The sequence below is a fragment of the Chaetomium globosum genome, genomic scaffold, assembly GCF_000143365.1.
Source record: "Chaetomium globosum CBS 148.51 scaffold_1 genomic scaffold, whole genome shotgun sequence".
NCBI classification, from domain to species: domain Eukaryota; kingdom Fungi; phylum Ascomycota; class Sordariomycetes; order Sordariales; family Chaetomiaceae; genus Chaetomium; species Chaetomium globosum.
In genome coordinates, this window is record NT_165976.1 from 2,383,642 (window position 1) to 2,401,671 (window position 18,030).

Genomic DNA, 18,030 nt, shown 5'->3' on the forward strand with positions numbered 1-18,030 from the left:
TTCCAGCCCTTTGACATCACCAGCTCTGCATGCCCAGACCGACCCCCTTGCCATGTTTGATCAGTTACACAGCGTCGTGAGCACAAGTTCTCCCGTCGATATGGAAGTGGACCCGTCGTCCTCTGGGCCTACCATATCAAACACGACACCTGGTGATCTAGCCAAGAAAATGCGAAAAAATGCGGCCAAGGCGAGGACCAAAGGCGGCATCAAGCAGTCACCAATCTCAAAACCTTTGCGCAGGAGGACTACAACCACTCCTAGCTTGAACGCTCAGGTGCTGAGTGAGCTTGCCGAAAGTGCTGAACGCAACCAAGATCCCCAGTTACTGCCCACGCCCATGATGCAGACTTCTTCCTCTTCTACTACAGGGGTGACCGATTCCGAGGACTCGGTCTCTCCCGAAGCGTTGAACGACACGACTCCGGTCGATATGCCCCCACCTCCGATACCCAAATCACGATCTGCGAGGCCGTCCCCGTATATCGCGCCGCAGGCCAGTGCGGTTCCCAGTTCTCTACAGCCTCCACGGCCGGGCATCGCGTCCCCTGCGACCCCCGCGTCGTTGATGAAACTTAACTCACCGAGTAACGGCAGCGCGGGCGCGAGAGCCGATAGCCAAGAGGCCATCGAAACCGACCAGATCGAAACCTTCGAGCTCCCGGAGTCGGCCAACTTTTTGAATAGGACCACACCATCATCCAACAATGCCCCGACGCCAACGCAGTCCTCCCAAGACAGGGGTTCCTCAAAAACACCTCATTTGGCACCTATTGCCTCGCCCTCTCTCGCAAAACCGTCTGGGACCTCATCCGTGACGCAAAGCCCGCAGCTGCTCGCCGGGTCCGGATTTAGCTCCAGAAAAACACCCCAGCTTCTCCCAAGGGGGAGCAAGAAGCGCGGGAGCGTCAGCTCGATCCCAGTGTCACCCGCTCTTCGGCCCAAGATCTCGCCCAGCATCAAACCCCTGCTCCCGGGCGGCCCCGACGTGGAAGAGGCCGCCTCGCACCTCCTCGCCACCAAATCAAACTACCAGCGCATCCTCGAGGGCAACACCCTCCCCGGCGTCTCGTACCCGAGCGAACTCTCCACCAACCTCACCTCGAAACGCACGTCGCACAAGATCGCCGAGCAGGGCCGCCGGAATAGGATCAACTCGGCCCTGCTGGAGATCGCCACCCTGCTGCCCCGGCCGCCCAAGGACAGCGAGGGCGAGGGCAGCGACTCGAAGAAGGACAAGGATAAGGGCGGCGGCACGGCCCCCAACAGCAAGGCGAGCACCGTCGAGATGGCTATCGAGTATATCAAGCAGCTGCAGCAGGAGGTTGTGGAGGCGAATCGGCGGGCTGAGGAGGCGGAGAAGAGGCTGGAGCGGAAGGGGGGTGGGGAGGCTGCTGGTGCGTAGGTGGTGTTGTAGGGGGTGGGGGTCTGGAGGGTTGTGGGGGGGGAGGGTGTAGGCTTACGTTTGGTATGGGTTTGGTTGGTTGGGGTGGGCATGGTAGGATTGATTGGGTTGGGGGGATGTGTGGGGTGGGAACGGAAAAGTAAAGATGGCGTTTTAGGAGGGATATAATAGGCTCATGTTTGTTTAAGACCCGCGAGGGCAGACGCCATGGTGTTGTTTCTAAGCGGGACAGGGACTTGCCTCAACCATCCTAGGGACCCGGACACTCAACTGTGTAGGACTGTGGGATATTCTTTGGTATGGGGACACATATACACATATACGAGCAGATGAAGCGGAAATACCCAGGGGATGGAAATAGAAAATCATGTTGGAGCACTCTCCTAGCCCGGTTAAGACGACTATTCTGGATGCTGTTTTAAACTGGATTGGTTGTTCCAGACTTATTCATACAGAGCTTAGGTCGTTTGGGGCAGTTGGTTTGACGAGCTTCTAGTGGCAATAATTATGCGTTGCTCTCAGTGTTCAATCAAGTGGTAGAATTGCAGATTGGAGCGTTATTATTTGTTACCTAACCATGCATCGACGACTCGTTGCGAAGTAATAGGTGGTGTCAGAAAGAGAAATGTGGCTGGTGCCGCTTGACATTTGGCCCACGCCACAGTTGCTTGGCAAAACGTTCTGTTGCCACCCGGCCAACCAACAAAGTTCCGCTTTCGTCACCCTGTTTCTGCCAGATTGTTTTGTCGGCTTGCTTGCGCTTACCCACTTGAGCAACAATCAACACCAAAACTTTTTTTTTCCCCATCTCATCCCCCTCCCACTTTTCATCTCCTTATCGATTTGCCATCTCGCGATCTGCCACGTCTCATTGCAGAACCGAGACGACCCGCAGAAGCTTGTGCACCGTGCAGCTGCACGCGTTCAAAATACGTCACAACAAGCGGGCCACTGCTCCCACCTAAGCTGGCCTGGGAAGCTCTCGGCGCATCCGGCCTGGCCCCCTCTTGAGACCGCATCAGCCGTCTTCGAAGCTGCGGTTTCACATCCTTCTTTTTTATCGCCCTGTCCTCCGTCATCCCCTATCGCCACCATGTCGGACTCAGAGAGCGCCGATTATCTGCAACCGGACTTCGACCCGTGGTCGCTGACCGTCCCGCGCTTGCGCTCTATTCTCGTCACCCACAACATCCATTATCCCTCCCAGGCCAAGAAGCCCCAGCTCATCGATATCTTCAACGACCAGGTCCTGCCACAGTCGAAACAGATCTTGGCTACCCGCGCCCGCGCGAAGCGCACGAGCAGAGGCATTGTGGATGCCGACTCCCAGAGCACTACAAGCACCGAGCTCAACGATGAGGCAATGCCGCCGCCGCCGCCTTCCACGAGGCGGTCTCGGTCGCCTAGGAAGGTGACTAGGGTGAAACGCGAGTCCGAGGAACCCGACTACACGCCCGCCACACCCGCGCCGCTTAGGGAAAGCCCCCGCAAGAGGCAATCGCGGTCTACGAGTGCTCAATTGCAACCCGCATCCGACACCGATACAGGCCCCGATCTCGAGCCGCCTCGGTCGGTGAGACGCGACCGGCGCATGACCCCGGTCCCTAAGTTGGAGCCGCCAGAGGAGGAAGAGACCTTTTTTAAGCAGACACCCCAGACCGCCAGCGTCTTCAGCAGCGATAATCCGTTCCAGAGCGGGACCAACTCGCCAATGTCTCCCCTAAAGACCCCCACCAACCGCCGCAAGACATCCGGGTTAGAGTCTTTGCTTCGACAAACGCCCTCCACTGCTCGCCGTCGGACGGATGGGTATGCCTTCGTTGACGAACAAGAGCCTTCTACCATCTCGCGGGATATTGAGATACCTCTCGGGCGGGTCCCAAGGGCAATCACACCTGAGATCGAGGCTGATGAGGAGTTCACTCCTGATGAGCAACTTGCGCTCACCCAGGAAGAGGCCGCTCACCCCGAAGTGGCTCTTGCCCGACAAGCCCCGCAACCTACCAAGCGCGGTTCGAGTCTGTCGACCCCGTTTTGGGTCCTCGTCACAACTCTCCTCGTTGCCTACGGGGCCTGGTATAGGCAAGAGAAGATGGCAGTGGGGTACTGTGGGCTTGGCCGGCAACCAACCCAGCTCATCCCCACAAGTATCCAACTTCCGGAGTGGGCTGTCGAATTGGGCGCCAAGTATGATCTCGGGGACATTCAGAGTGTCCAGGTCCCCGATTACCTGACCGGTGTTTTCGAGCCGCAGTGCGAACCCTGCCCGCCGCATGCGTACTGCTACGAGGACTTTACAGCTCGGTGCGAACCTGATTTCATCCTGAAGCCCCACCCACTTTCCCTCGGCGGCCTCGTTCCTCTACCGCCTACGTGCGAGCCTGATGGTGAGAAGGTCCGGCGTGTCCAGGCCGTCGCCGACAAGGCCGTTGAGGAACTGCGTGAACGGAGGGCCAAGTACGAGTGTGGCGAGCCCCTCGAGCCCGAGGGTGAGCCTCTAGACAGCCCCGCCATGGAAGAGCAAGAGCTAAAGGAGATCCTCAACAAGAAGCGCAGCAAGAGAATGGCTGCTGATGAATTTGACGAGCTGTGGAGCGCTGCCATCGGCGAAGTCAAGGCCAGAGAAGAAGTTGAGGTCAAGCAGGAGGAACCCGAGGCCCCGGCGTAAGTGTCCCAGTCCTCATTATTTACTCCTTTCCGACCCAGACCCAGCCTGTCATTTTTACGTCTTGTTGTCTTCACACATCCAGTTTCTGACCATAGGACTAACCAGACCCGTCGCTGGACCCATAGAACCGGAGATCCCTCCGCCTTTCCAACTACCAAACTATCGTCCACCTCTCTCGCTAGCCTTTCGTACTCCTGCGCGCTCCGGCGGTCGGTCAAGCTCGGAGTGGCTCGACATCGACTCAGCATTGGTGGAGTGATCTTCTTGATTTTGTCCATGCTTTACGGCCGCCGCCGCTTCATTGACAACCGCGCCCTGGCGGCGCAGATCCCGGCCCTGGTGGACGAGGTCCTCGACCGTCTCGCGAGCCAGAAGGAAGTCGCTTTCGAAACCGGCGACGACGACGCTTTCCTCTTCCTGCCGAACCTACGCGACGACGTACTACGCTCGCTGCACAGTCTGGCGGACCGCGAGCGCCTCTGGCAGCGCGTGCGCGCCGTCGTCGAGCAGAACAGCAACGTCCGCACGGGCCAGCGCGAGGGCCGCAACGGCGAGGTGGGGAGGGCCTGGGAGTGGATAGGCCCCAGCCGGCTCGGCGCCGGCGACGGTTCGGCATCCCGTCACCGCAAGGGCGCCCGTGTCTCGTGGGGCCCGGACGTCAAGGGGGAGGCGGAGGATAGGCCGGCCCCGGACGCGCTGGAGCGCAAGGCTGTCCATCGGAAGTGGGAGGAGGGCCGGCCTATTTACTAATAATCGTGGCGAGGATATCTCCCGTCCGAGGCCCTACCTTCTTTTGTGGTCTTATTTGTTCCCCTGTATTTACTTGTCTAATCAATCCGGTTTGGAACTGTCTGGCTTGGTTACATTACCTCTGAATGGTGGGAGATGGACGTTGGCGGAGGAAGAAGAAGTGGTGGCTGGCGAGATGTGCCTGTTCTTCACGTTTTTCTTTTCTCGTACCTGCTCTCGACTTTCCTCTGTGTGTTGGTTTTCTGGGTTATGGAGAGGAGATCCGGGGGGAGTGGCGTTTCGGGCTGCCCGGGGATGCAAGCGCACGCTATGTATTCTCTTTGTTGACTGATACCATTACTCCGAAGTGAGGGGTTGGCATACACACATAAGACTGACTGAAATTGCATACCGGATCCAACTGTCACATGCTCGATGAATTGATGTGAGAAGGTGATGGGGTGAAGCTGCTAAAGAAGAAATACTTGCTTCCCTTTCATCTCATCATATCTATTTCACTCGCCAACACATTCATCTTCTCACCATTGAACATGCTGCTGGCTTGACTGACTGATGCTTCAATTTTCTCTATCCAAAATCTCACTCTCTCCGTCTCTCTCTAACCGACTGCCAACTCCCACCCACCCACACATACACACAGACACACAAAATACTCAGCTACTCCTGGTATTGTGAATATCCAGCACCAAGATATCCGTGGCGCCCACCTGGACGAGCTCGTCCATGACGGGGGCGATGCGCTTGGTCTCGACCATGGCGCTGACGGCGACCCAGCCCTCCTCGTCGAGCGCCGTCACGGTGGCCGCGCGCTTGCCCGGCGTCACCCGCGTCGCCTCCGCCAGCTTGGCCCGCGGCACGTTGTACTGGCACAGCACGAACCGCTGCGCCGTGATCACGCCCCGGATCCGGGAGGCGATCAGCTCGACCAGCGACGGGTTGCTTGGCGCCTTGGACTTGATGAGGATGGCCGAGGTTTCTACCACTGTGTCGATGGCCTTGAGGCCGGCCGCTTTCATTGTTTCGCCGGATTCTGGGGGAGGGGGTTAGTTTGGTCGGGGGTTGTGGTGAGATGCCCGCGGTTGACTGGAAGAGTTTGGGGAGGGGAGAGTGAGGTGAGTGAGAGGGTTGGCAAGCACTCACCAACCAAATCCACAATACCATCCGCCACGCCCAGCGCGCAGGCGGCCTCGACGCTCCCGCTGAGCTCGATGATCTTGGTGCGGAGCTTCCTCCCCTCGGCGCGGACCGGGTCCGTGATGCCCTCCTGCTCGAGCTCGAGGCGCGTAAAGTACTCGTGCGCGAGGTGCACGAAGCTGGTGCCGATATTCTTCCCGATCAGATCCTTGCCCTCGGCGTACTCGCCCTTAGCAGGCACCTGGACTTGCAGGCGGCAGGCGCCGAAGCCGAGATCCAGCACGGTCTCGCAGCCGTGGGGCTTGCCGCGGTTGGGGTCCCACTCGTTGCTCATGCGGCGCGCCCGCGCGAGCGCCCGGGTGCCGGCATCGTGCTCCTGCACCTGGTCGTAGCCCGTGATGCCCAGGTCGACGCGGCCTTCGCCGACGAAGGTGGGGATGTCGGCGGCGGGGAGGAAGACGAGGGCGATGGGCAGGTTCTTGACGAGGGCGATGTCGAGGCGGTTCTCACGCTTGAACTGAATGTCGGCGCCTTCAAGGATGTTCAAGGCCGCTTGGAGAAGGCGACCCTCTTGAGGTTGGGGGTCAGCATTCGGGGGTTCCAGGAAGTGAGCTCCAACGAGGGAGCTATTGTGGGCGGAACACACTTTTGGGTACTGCGAAGAGCAGCCGGCCTTCTAGGCTTCCGAGGGGCATCAGCTCTTGAGCCATGATAGAGGGGAGTTTGAGTTGCCGCTGCCGGGAGAGAAGGAGAGGGGAGGAGGGGGCGGCATGGGGGGCAGCTGGGGAGATGGCGGGAGAGGTAGGCAGGTATATGGGGGAAGAGGGGGGTTAACTAACTGGTTGACCAGATCCATGGTGGTCTAGGTAGGGGACACGGAACGGAGGAGTTGTCAAATTAACTCAAGGTAGGATGGCGTGGATATGGCGCAAGCAGACTGCAGGACGGGTACACCCCTAGGTCGGATATTATCAGCGCAACTGTTTAGGTAGAGGATGCGCATTAGATGCGGCAGAAGGATGCCGGGTCGGTAATGGAGGGGTAGAAAGTTTGCGACGAGAAGGTGTAGATTAATGGTTCCCCCACGTACGCACTTACCTCTTTGTAACACAGAGGCTATTCCTGGTGACTCAATTGCGTGATATGTATGGTATTTCACTGCCTACGGAGAGGGGAGGTGAGTCTTAAGTCGCCGCAGAAACTGAAGCAAGGGAGTTATCGCGGGCCGCAACACCTCCTACGTTGGTTCGAACTGTCGAGTCAGAGGGGTCGATTTTTTGGATGGCCCACGTTCCTAGATCGGAGTGCTGTCAATGGTGCCCCGCGTCGACCATGGTGGGGTAACCCGCATCTCGCGTCGTTCCGTGTTTCTGTGCGAGGAACTCAAGACCCGCAATTCCGCGGAAACGGAGAGGACCTTGTAGGTTTTCGTATTACCACCCCCAAATGCCCGCGACTACTTATCAGGGACATATTACTAATGAGGCGGACTACTTCGTACTTCAAGAGCGACGGAATCTTCCCTTTGCCAACACTGTATTGGACACCCGAATTGAGCAACGGGCCGGGGCGCAACTTCGTGAGACAAACTCAAAATCGTTGTGGTTCATGCAGTTGAAGGACCTAGAGAGAGATTTGATACTCGCATAACTACCTACCTTAGGTAGGTAGGTACGATGTATTGCAGCACAGCCCAGTTTCGCAGTTGGGAATCTTGCGCTCCATGTTTTAACCCCCCAGCTTCTCTTCCTTGGAGATTCTGACCGACAGCCCAATGTGTGAATGTGTGTCAAACAGAGAGCCAAGCCTCCTCCTTGCTTCCCAGTATAACTAGTTAGTTAGTTACGGGGTTGCCCCATCTCTTACCTAACCAGCGGCCCTGGCGAGACTGGGTACCACAGCGGCCCCTATTCGCAGTGGGCCTGCCGCGCAGCTCTGGGCCCTCGGGCTGGCTTGGCACCACGGCGTTGATGCAATGGCCCACCAAAAAGATAGATAACAGCTGTGCAGTGTTTCCAGACTCACTCAGCCATCTGTCCTGTCCTGTCGCATATCCTACCACTCGCTTCCCATCGTTTTTTGTTTTAATCCATTTTTCGTCACTCGTTGTACCTGTACATATCCATTCAACCACCCGCCGTAACACAACTGAACTCGATCCGTGTCTAAGCAAATCGCACATCGCAATCAGCCAGCAGCTTGTCGCAGAAAGCCAGACCATCCGCGATTGTGCCCTTGTGCTCGTGTGCCCAATCCCGTACGATGATTTTGTCCGAGCAGGTGCTACTACCGATGTCTTGATATGGTGAGGAATCTGTCCTTCGCTATTTTATGTACTCTCTCGTCGTCTGCCGGCACCAACGTTGGCTATTGACGAGCTGCCGAGGCAAGGCAGGTTGTGCTAACACAATCCTCATGGCAGACGATATAACGGTCCGATCGCATTCGACCACACGAGCTTCGAGGCTCTTCGCACCGAGCAGTAGCTGCGCACACGGGACGCACAGTCGTTTGACCAGCGAATCGCCCGAAACCCGGACCCGAAATACTGAGAGGCCACCCCTCGACGATATCGGGAGCTTTTATAGTTGGAGCCCGAACAATCAGGGTCACGACAACAACTTTGGTCACGGTGGCAGCGCCTACGGTAGTCAGTCTGACGACGGCGACAGCGACCTCTTGAAGATGTCGACATGGTCAGGGCAGCCGAGGGTGGAGGGGAGCTCCGAGACGATGCGCATGGTGTTGTTGACCTGCGTCTCCATCGGTATTACGTCCGTGCATGTACACTACATTGACATGAAGCATGTAATTGCTGACTTGTTGACTGTAGCTTCACCTGGGGTGTTGAGATGACATGTACGTGCCCGTTGCCCAACCTCAAAATGTTAACCTCGCGCTAACACCGCATGCGCAGACTGCACGCCATACCTTCTCTCGCTTGGCCTGTCGAAAGGGCAAACGTCGTTGGTTTGGGTTGCGGGCCCCCTATCGGGCTTGATTGTGCAACCCATAATAGGGGTCATTGCAGATGAGTCGACGTCAAAATGGGGCAGGAGACGACCTATTATCGCCATCGGCTCTGTCATTGTTGCCCTCAGCCTGCTGGCCCTGGGTTTCACGAAGGAGCTCGTTGCGTCCTTCATCTCAGACCCCGATACGGCGCGGGTATTGACCATCATGATGGCTGTCTTGTCGCTCTACAGTGTCGATTTCTCCATTAACGCAGGTGAGAGATCACACGCACCCCTGCCCTAGCTTTCTTGTGCCACTAAAATCAAATTCTCAGTCATGTCCTGCGCGAGAAGTCTGCTTGTAGACACCTTGCCCATCCATAAGCAGCAAACTGGCGCTGCCTGGTGTACGCTCCCTTCGCCGTCCTTTTGGCGACTTTATCAATGCTGACATCGTTATTAGCTAGCCGCATGAACTCCCTGGGGCACATCATCGGCTATGCCATGGGAGCATTGGACCTCGTCCAGATCTTTGGTCCGAGGCTCGGGGATACCCAGTTCAAACAACTCACCGTCATTGCTGCCCTGGGCATGCTGCTCACCTCGGGTATCACCTGCTGGGCTGTCACGGAGCGTATTCTTGTCTCGGTGCGGCACGACCCTCGGCGGGCCCAGGGTCGTTTCAAGGTCGTTCGACAGATTTATTCCACCGTGCTGACCCTTCCCCCCCGTATCAGGGGCATCTGTAACGCTGTGTTTTGGTCCTGGATCGGCTGGTTCCCATTCATTATCTACAGCAGCACCTGGGTCGGCGAGACTTACTTCCGTTATGATGTCTCGCCCAACGCCAGGGACTCGAACGATGCTCTGGGTGACATGGGCCGTATTGGGAGCATGGCTCTAACCGTGTACTCGACTGTCTCTTTCATCAGCGCTTGGATTCTCCCCGCTCTGATCCAGGCCCCGGAAGACGAAACCTTCACGCACCGCCCGCCCGCCAGCCTCGCCCCCTTCATCGAGACATTCAACAAGGTCAAGCCGGACTTGCTGACCGCGTGGATCGCCAGCAACGTGCTCTTTTCTCTCGCCATGTTCTTCACCCCCTTTGCGACCTCGTTCCGTTTCGCCACCATAATCGTCGCCTTCTGCGGCATCCCGTGGTGCGTCTCGCAATGGGCCCCGGTCACATTCCTCGGCGTAGAAGTCAACAAGATCAGCGGCTCCTCCGACGCCGGTCCGACCATCCGCCCCACCTCCCGCCGCCGTTCCAACGACACCAGCAGCATCGAGATGCTCCGCCTCGAGCACGGCGCTGCCGCAGACGGCAGCCTCCTCGAAGCCGGCACCACACCCACCTCCGCCGGGGCGCACAGCTCGACGGGCGAGCTGAGCGGCATTTATTTCGGCATCCTCAACATCTACGTCACCATCCCTCAGTTCCTCAGCACCATCATGACCGGCGCCGTCTTCGCCCTGCTCGAACCCGGCAAGAGCCCCGAGCTGGCCGCCGAGGCCCACCCGGCCGAGCAGAGCGACCCCTCGGGCCCCAACGCCATCGCCGTGTGCATGTTCCTCGGCGCGCTGAGCTCCCTAGTTGCGGCGTGGTCGACGGCTAAGTTGAGGGGGTTGTAATAAGAAGGGAAGGAAAAAAGGGAGGGGAGGGAGGACAAAATGGAAGGAGAGCGTGGGCATGGGTTGACTATGTAGTAGGTAGGTAGGGAGGTAGGTAGTAGAGGGAAGACGGTTAGTTGATAGATACGGGAAGGGTTGGGCTAAATGAATGGGGATACTTAGGATTAGAACCGATGAGCGCGGCGTTGGAGCGGCCGATTTTTCTGGCGAGTTTTCTTTCTTCTCAGTCAAGCATGTTGTATCTCATCGCGATGGTTTCATTCCCTTGGCCTGTGGCAACCTGTCGGCTCTATTTCACTCACAAAGACTTGTATGTATATAGACTATTTCGCTGTATCATAATCCTAGAGGCTCTTGTCCTTTTTAACCTGTACTCGCTGACGAAGAAAGTGGTGACCTGACGGCAAATGCTCTCCCGCGTCTTCTTGAGCTAGGCGAGCCCCTCCCACGAAGCCGGCCAGAGGATACCAAGTGACGCAAGAACACCATAATTATAATTTCCTCCCCATATGTATAAGTCTTATCCATTCTTCCTCGCCTCGCCCAAACCAGATAGGCATCTGGAATAATCCAAATCATGAATACCGCAACCCGACGCCAAAACACGAAAAGGAGTGTGCCAGGATGTAGAGGAAAACAGGAGACCCAAAGTCCGCTCCCGTCTTTCTTCTCATGCTCATTTCTACCCCTTGATGTGCCCATGCAGATGTATTTGCCCGAGTGTATTGAAAAAGAAAAGAAGAAAGAAGGTAAAAAAAAAGCGAAAAAAAAAAGGAAGAAGATTTGTTGTGGCGAGCCCCTGGCCTATGTTGAGCGGCGGGATGCTGGTTTGCGAGGATGGTCGACCTCAACCCTAACGTTTTGTTTTGAGAAATCGAGTCATGACAGTATAGTCGGCGCCGCCGAGGTATCCAAAAGCTCGCCTCGAGCGGGGGAGAATGGAAAATAGAGAAAAGAATTACCGCCCATGGCCATCGATCATCTTCGCCGATGAAGAACCAACCCGCCACCCCACGCGGGTTCAGCTGGGCCGCGAAGCGTGTGTCGACGATGGCCGTATTAAACCATTACCCAAGTCCAATCCGCCGGCCCTTGCCACGTCGAATATTGGATTTGTAACCTCGACCTCTTTCCCCACCGCGCACCTCCTCACATTACAATGCACTCCTTGGAGTCATTCTCCCCACCGCTCTTCCTGACCTTAGCATTCCGAGGCGGCGCGACGTCCATTGGCGTTCCTCCGCTAATGGCTGCGCGGATGGCGGCAAGGCGCTGCTTCGCACGATCATCGCCCGCATCGGCGGCTTTGACGTACCAGACATTGGCTTCGAGGATATCCCTGCGGCATCCGATGCCCATCTCGGTGAAGTACCCAACAGCGTACTGCGCTTTGACGTAGCCTAAACATTCGAACACCCTTTGGTTAGCATTCTGTTTGTGGCGGCGCGCCAGGCTGGCAAAACTCACCCATCTCAGCCGACCTCCGTGCCCATTCGTAAGCTTCCTCTTCGTCCTTGTCCAAGACGGGTTCTGCGCCGACCATATACCAAGCGCAGAGGCCCATCATAGCCGCGGCGTGACCGCGTTCCGCAGCACCCGTGTAGAAGTGCACGCTCAGAGCCGGGTCCCTCGGGCAGTTCAGCTTGCCGTGCTCGTACGCGTCACCCATCCTGTAATTCGCCTCGGGATGACCCAAGTCTGCGGCCTGAGTGAACAACTCGGCGGCGTAGTTCTCGTCCAGGAAGACGTCATCGCCATATCCGGTTTCGTACAAGCACCCGAGGTGGTACGGCGCAGCGTTGTAGATGGCGTCGGCCGCTTCGGAGGCCAGCTTTAGCCACTTGACGCCTTCCCTGTACCGCTTCTCTCCAAGATCGCCAGACAAACAAGCCTTTCCCAGCCTCGTCATGGCGCCCGGGTGCCTCTTGGCCGCCGCAGTGCGGAGGAACTGCACGGCCTTGGTAGGGTCTTTGCGGCACCCCCAGCCGAATTCGTAACACAGAGCGGTGCGGTACCCGGACTCGGCGTGGCCATGCTTGGCAGCGAGCACAAAGAGTGGGAACGCTGAGTTGTAATCCTCCTTTCCTTTGCTAAACAAGCCCGAGGCGTAACCATCGGCAAGGTAGTATTGTGCAAAAGGATAGCCATTGTTGGCCAGCTTTTGCAGAATGGCACGAGCCTCCCGTACCAGGTCGTGCGAAGATGACGGGGGAGCTTCTCCAGGGGCGGACTTCGGACTCTTCGTCCTCTTGGTATCTTGGAAATCCAACCCTTGTTCCTGTGCGGTGGCGATGAGGAAGACGGCGAAGGAGTACAAAATGGAGAAGTCGTTCGTCTTCTTCACGTTTTGTCGGTACATTTCCAACGTTTTCTCGGCGCTAAGCAAGGACGCATTGTTGCCCACGGCGGACCGTAGCTGCGAATTGTCGAAGGTGATGGGTGCCGGGGCCGGCTGCGGGTAGGGCACGTTGAGCAATTCCGCGAACGAAGACGGCCGTGTCTCGGGGGATTTTCTCGAGTGCGCAGAGGGCGCCCGAACTTGTGAGCCACCCAAGAAGCCAGGGGAACGCCCGCGCGGTCCAAAGTCGGAGTACACCGAATAAGCCGACTGCGGCCGCGGTAGCGAGCTCCTCCTGTTGAAATTGGTGGTTGGCGTTAGGTGGCGGTTGATGTTGGCGGCGCCCTCGGCTAGGTTCGGGTTTGACTGGGCTCTTGGGTCTTGGGCTACCGCCACGCTGGCGGGGCGTGGCAGGAAGGCGGAATGGTGATATTGTAGTTGGGGTACAGGTTCGGGTCGGAGAGCGGGGTCGTCGATGACGGAGCTTTCGGCGGAGGCGTCTGCCGAGTTGTCTTGGTTGTCCGAGACATCGAGAATTCCAGAAACCGAGCTTGCGCTCGTCGTGGCCGATGACTCGTTTGACTGCTGCCGTGAGGTGCTGGCAGTGGCATCCGACTCTCTACTGTTGCGGTTCTCTCCTTTCCCCTCGGGCTGGTCGCCCATGCTGAGATTTTCGAGCTGGGAGCTCAAGACGCTGGCGGACTGCGGCGCAACGGGCTGTTCGGTGCCACTCGATGCAGGCCGCAAACCCAGGGCATCTGGGACGGAACTATGCATATACCCGGTCGCGGGCTGGTATAAAGGCGTATGCGGCGGGGGCGTTGGAGCGTCGGGGGTTTTGGGTAGAGCACGGTCGAGGGCCGGGACCGGAACAGGCTGGCCGTGTGGCAGATGTTGCTCGATGTTCCCGGTGGACGGCCGGGCCCAGTCGCTCGGTTGGAAATTCACCTTAACTGGTGACACGGGAGACTGTCGTAACCTCGGCGAGTCAGACACAGGGGCACCGGGCAGAGGCTTGACGTTCTCTCCCCAGTCGTAGCGTTCGGCGGGCGACAGGGCATGGTGAGTTGGAACAGGTTTCCGACGGGGACTGCTGGGCGAGGTTGGCGCAGAGGGCGGTGGAGAGCCGACGGCCGCCATTGCGGGCGGTCAAATGAGTGGCGTCGCCTGAGAGAGCTGGGTATGCGCCGGATGATGGCGGCGGCGTTGGTCGGCGGGCCGAGTGAGTGAGGTAGTGGATGCTTGTTTGAGACTTTTCAACACCCAGGGGGGGCTTGACTGGGTTGGTCCCTTAGGTAGGTGGGGAGAGGGGAGAAGATCAGGCTGGGGTTACGAATACTGCGGTTGTTTGTACCCCCTCTCGCGCATGCATTTACGAAAGGGCTGGCCGGGTTGCTCTTCCGAAAAGGGCGAAGTCTGGTTTCGGGCTTGCGATGCTTCCACCAAACCTGGCACGGCGGAGATCGCAAGGAAGCTGCGGGCGGTAGGTTGCAGGAGAATACCGGCAGGGCAGGCGCTGTACGTGCGTGCAGTACTAACGAATGGCAGCAACGAAGGCGGCAGCGAGAGGACGGCGACAGAGATGACCCAACTAGAGAAAAAAAAAAAAGAAATAACTAAGACTCAGCGAGCGTCAGGTTGAGATGTGCTGGAGAGGGAATTATGGAAGTCGGGGGTCTGCTACCGAACGAAAGCGATACAGTACGAGTCGAGGAGGAGGAGGAGATGGACGGCTTACCGATTCCAGCATTGGAGGTGGATCGGCGAGAGAAGTCGGCAGCTGTGGGACTCTCCGCCCACTGGATGGCGTGGATAGATGGGTGGGCTGTTGGTGGGTGTGGCCCTGCTGCAGAACGGACTGACGGTGTGAATCTGCCCCCGAACATGCAAGCTAGCGCGCGCTGCTGAAAAACCCTGCTGGGGGTGACAGCACTAAAAAACGGGGCCTGGCTGGGAAACGAGAGGTTGGAAGGCACCAGGGCCGTCTTGGGAGCGGCCTGAGAATCATTTCTCTCCACTCTAAACTCAGCTAACTATGGGGCGCCTGGGATTTCCCATCTCCATCCTTCCAGTTCCATTGTCGAAGGGTGCCCCTCTTCCCTGGAAGTTCCAGGTGTTGGCCTTTTTTTTGATGCAAACGTTCCACATTGGGCAAACTGCCGTTTCATCCAACCGCCTCTTCAACGTTTCTCCATCAAAAATATCTACCCTTCCGGAGATGTGTCGTACGCATGCATACCCAGCTCACCCAGTACATGTATGGACATACAGCACGCATCGCGCAATTCGGAGGAAGGCTGCGCTCAGCGCCCAAAACGGGGCAAGCATTCACTTGCACGGTCAAAACTGCGGGTTTTTTACCCGCTTAGGCCGCTGCATTTGGTTGGGCGGTGAAAGGAGCGTTTCCCATGTTTCACACCCATCCGATCCAGAGAACACCAGATCAGCCTCGTACTTCCGACCTATCTCAAGTGACCCCATGCCACAAGCGCTGCGTCTGTCATACGGAGTGTGAATAGCAATGGGATGCTGATAAATATGCTTAACACGAAGAAGGCATGGAAGATGCAAAGTACCCCTACTCGGATACTCGGCTCTTTCCACCCACACCAAGTGTCCCCCCGGAGGTTCACCATCTCCAAATTGTGGGGGTCGCTGTTGTCAGAGATCTCAGTCTACCTAGCGCCGGGCCAACCCACGGCTGGAAACAACAATTACACAGTACAGGCGTAATTGACGCCGAAATGCGGCTGGGGCTTCGACGCCTCAATGGCTAATTCAGACTGGTTCCCTATCCATCAGCTTGCGCGTTGCCCTTCTTCGTGCGACAAAACGCCACCCACCACTCCCTTCAAAACAAGCCAGGCAGACCATGTCGTGGCACCGCATGGGGCAGCAATGGTTGGCCAGTCTTCGCCCAGCAAGTCGAACACAACAAGCCGCTCCCGCCAGAGACAAATTCGGTAATGTTGGCGAAGAAAGGTCTGTGAGGGGGGGAAGCGAACAATGCAGGAGACGGACCAGCCAGGCACGCCAGGACAGAATCTTCCAAACCAAGGGTCCAACCCTGCGATCGAAAATGTTGCCCATTGGGTTCTTTCGATGACTTCATCCCGAATCAGGCCCAGCGTGTGTCCCTCTCAGCCCCGCAGATCGTCCGGACTCGTCACCGGGCCCACGTTTGCGGGTTTCGGGACAGGAATGTTGTGGCTTGTCTTCCAACCAGGGGCAAGACCAACTAACGAGTCCGATGAAGATTTTGGTGCCCGTGTCTCAACTTTTTTTTCCTCTCCAAGGCCGCATCCGTCCTCTTCCTCTCCGGACACCGCCTATTGTGTGCGACCGGACAAGGCTGGATCTCCAAGATAGCGCGGCTCGGGCGGACCTGAGGATCCACGCCGTTGTCTCCCGCGGCAGGACGCCAGCGCCGACCACACCTCAGCCAATCCAACCACCATTATCAAACGTCATAACTATCGCGCCCCCGCCGTGCCGACTTCACTGGGTCGGAGCGTTCGCAGCATTTTTTTATGTACATGCAGCAAAATCCTCTATTGTGCAGACCACACCACGGTTTGGCCCGACCCCATAACTTTGCAGATATGTCTCCGAGCTTGCCAACTACGCATGCTGGCAAAACGGCATGTCTCATTCATCCATCAAACCTTGTCGATGAGATGATCGTGCCGAGCATCCATGGGATGGATGTGAGGGCGGCGTTGTTGCCCGCTGTTGGTAGGCTGATACATCTGACAGCGCCTGTGCCCCTTGCTTTTCAGGAAGCCAATATTCGCGAGCGGCGAGACGCAGTTCAACACCCAACTAAGCCCCAATCCTCTGCCGAACATACCGAACGCTCGACGTAAATGTTAGGGATGACTTTGCCACGGCGACTTTTAGATCAGGATAACCGGGCGTTGTCTGAGTCGGTCACACATCGTGCGTCTCTCCGATGCCGTGGTAGGCTTACCAAGTGCAACTCAAGGTAACGATGCGCTAGGATCGCCGCGTTACCTCCCACGCAATGGGTTCCGCTGTTTCGGGCCGCAGCCATTTGTGGTTCGGCCAAGCCCATGGTTGCGGTGGCCGAGAAGTTCGTGTCTCGTGGGAACACACACCCGCGAGACACGGTACGAAGTATTCGTAGACCAACATCATCCGGCCGTCATCGGGTTGTTACGAACACGAGATGATACAGGAGTGCTCGGATGAACGGCCTGAACCAGGAGCAGCCTTCGATTTTACCCCGCGGTACTTTGTAACTAGGGTAGCAAAGTCCAGTCAATAATCCCTAGCGTGAACCTACCACGAGAGCCGCCTAATAAAACAGAGCGGATATGCGCCGAAAGTTGAGCAGCACAATCAATGTGCAGCCTAACCAAATCGCAGAACCCGATCTGTCGGGATCGGGTTTGCGCATATTGAAAGCGCGTGGCGTTTTGGCAAATGCAGCATCGTTACCAGTGTGGGCCGGGCTGCCGGGCACCGTCTGGCCGAAAAAGGCCCAGCTCGAAAGGAGAGCAAGCAACCAACCAAGAAAAGAAAAGAGGGGATAGAAGAAATAGCGGAAATAACTACAATTGCTTCGGGTCCTTGGATGGGTTTTGTTTCGTTCCTACAATCGAGACTTGGTCAATATCTACAAGTACACTTAGTTGTAAAGCCCTGCTCTTTTTGCTCATGGAGTGCCAGGGTCCAGAAGCTGGCTGATGTCACTGGTGTTTGCGATGTGAAAATAGCGCCGGAAAGGGTGGAGGGTTGCATGGTTCAACGGGAGGTGGAGAAAAACTGTGCATCAAAATCGAAGGTGGCGACCACCCAGCCGCCCGGGCCTTGGCATTTCTCTCGTCGCAATCAAACTGGGAGCTGCCGATACGAGAAACAGAAAAGGAGGAATCTGGGGACGACCAAGCGCTGGCGGGCAGAAAATGTTCCAAATCCGAGATTGCCGCTCGAGATACGGACGACTTGGGGCAAAAAGCCAGCTCGTATGCGCTTGTTGATGAACTCGTGGGCAATTTGGTAAGAAATGCCTTGTTTTGAAAGAATGGAAAAATCAATTTGAACCTGACACAGCCCCCCCAGTCCCCATGTATCCGGTTTTCGTTTCCACGTGTAACCCTAACCCACATCTACCCCCATTAAGTGC

The 18,030-nt window shown here is 57.1% G+C and overlaps 6 protein-coding genes across 6 annotated transcripts in view; 4 read left to right on the forward strand and 2 right to left on the reverse strand.

The window, feature by feature from the left end:
- CHGG_00781 (uncharacterized protein) overlaps window positions 1–1,405 on the forward strand; it is a gene marked incomplete at both ends in the record, with an annotated part of 2,199 nt that extends 794 nt beyond the window's left edge. The window contains one exon of the mRNA XM_001220001.1: window positions 65–1,405. Within this exon, the coding sequence (XP_001220002.1) occupies window positions 65–1,405 (1,341 nt within the window). The remainder of the gene's footprint in view (window positions 1–64) is intronic.
- Window positions 1,406–2,498: 1,093 nt separating this feature from the next.
- CHGG_00782 (uncharacterized protein) lies at window positions 2,499–4,823 on the forward strand (the record flags this gene model as incomplete). Its single annotated transcript, XM_001220002.1, has 2 exons — window positions 2,499–4,069; window positions 4,199–4,823. 2 exons carry the CDS (start codon window positions 2,499–2,501, stop codon window positions 4,821–4,823), a joined length of 2,196 nt encoding a protein of 731 aa, XP_001220003.1.
- A 653-nt stretch (window positions 4,824–5,476) lies between these two features.
- Window positions 5,477–6,667, reverse strand: CHGG_00783 (uncharacterized protein; the record flags this gene model as incomplete). The annotated part of the gene is made up of 3 exons (XM_001220003.1): window positions 5,477–5,853; window positions 5,964–6,527; window positions 6,604–6,667. 3 exons carry the CDS (start codon window positions 6,665–6,667, stop codon window positions 5,477–5,479), a joined length of 1,005 nt encoding a protein of 334 aa, XP_001220004.1.
- A 1,983-nt stretch (window positions 6,668–8,650) lies between these two features.
- CHGG_00784 (uncharacterized protein) lies at window positions 8,651–10,543 on the forward strand (the record flags this gene model as incomplete). The annotated part of the gene is made up of 4 exons (XM_001220004.1): window positions 8,651–8,724; window positions 8,791–8,816; window positions 8,875–9,186; window positions 9,375–10,543. The coding sequence occupies 4 exons, from the start codon at window positions 8,651–8,653 to the stop codon at window positions 10,541–10,543; spliced, it is 1,581 nt and encodes a 526-aa protein (XP_001220005.1).
- Window positions 10,544–11,692: 1,149 nt separating this feature from the next.
- CHGG_00785 (uncharacterized protein) lies at window positions 11,693–14,021 on the reverse strand (the record flags this gene model as incomplete). The annotated part of the gene is made up of 2 exons (XM_001220005.1): window positions 11,693–11,943; window positions 12,011–14,021. The coding sequence occupies 2 exons, from the start codon at window positions 14,019–14,021 to the stop codon at window positions 11,693–11,695; spliced, it is 2,262 nt and encodes a 753-aa protein (XP_001220006.1).
- A 1,732-nt stretch (window positions 14,022–15,753) lies between these two features.
- CHGG_00786 (uncharacterized protein) lies at window positions 15,754–16,270 on the forward strand (the record flags this gene model as incomplete). The annotated part of the gene is made up of 2 exons (XM_001220006.1): window positions 15,754–15,863; window positions 16,138–16,270. The coding sequence occupies 2 exons, from the start codon at window positions 15,754–15,756 to the stop codon at window positions 16,268–16,270; spliced, it is 243 nt and encodes an 80-aa protein (XP_001220007.1).
- Window positions 16,271–18,030: the final 1,760 nt, after the last annotated feature.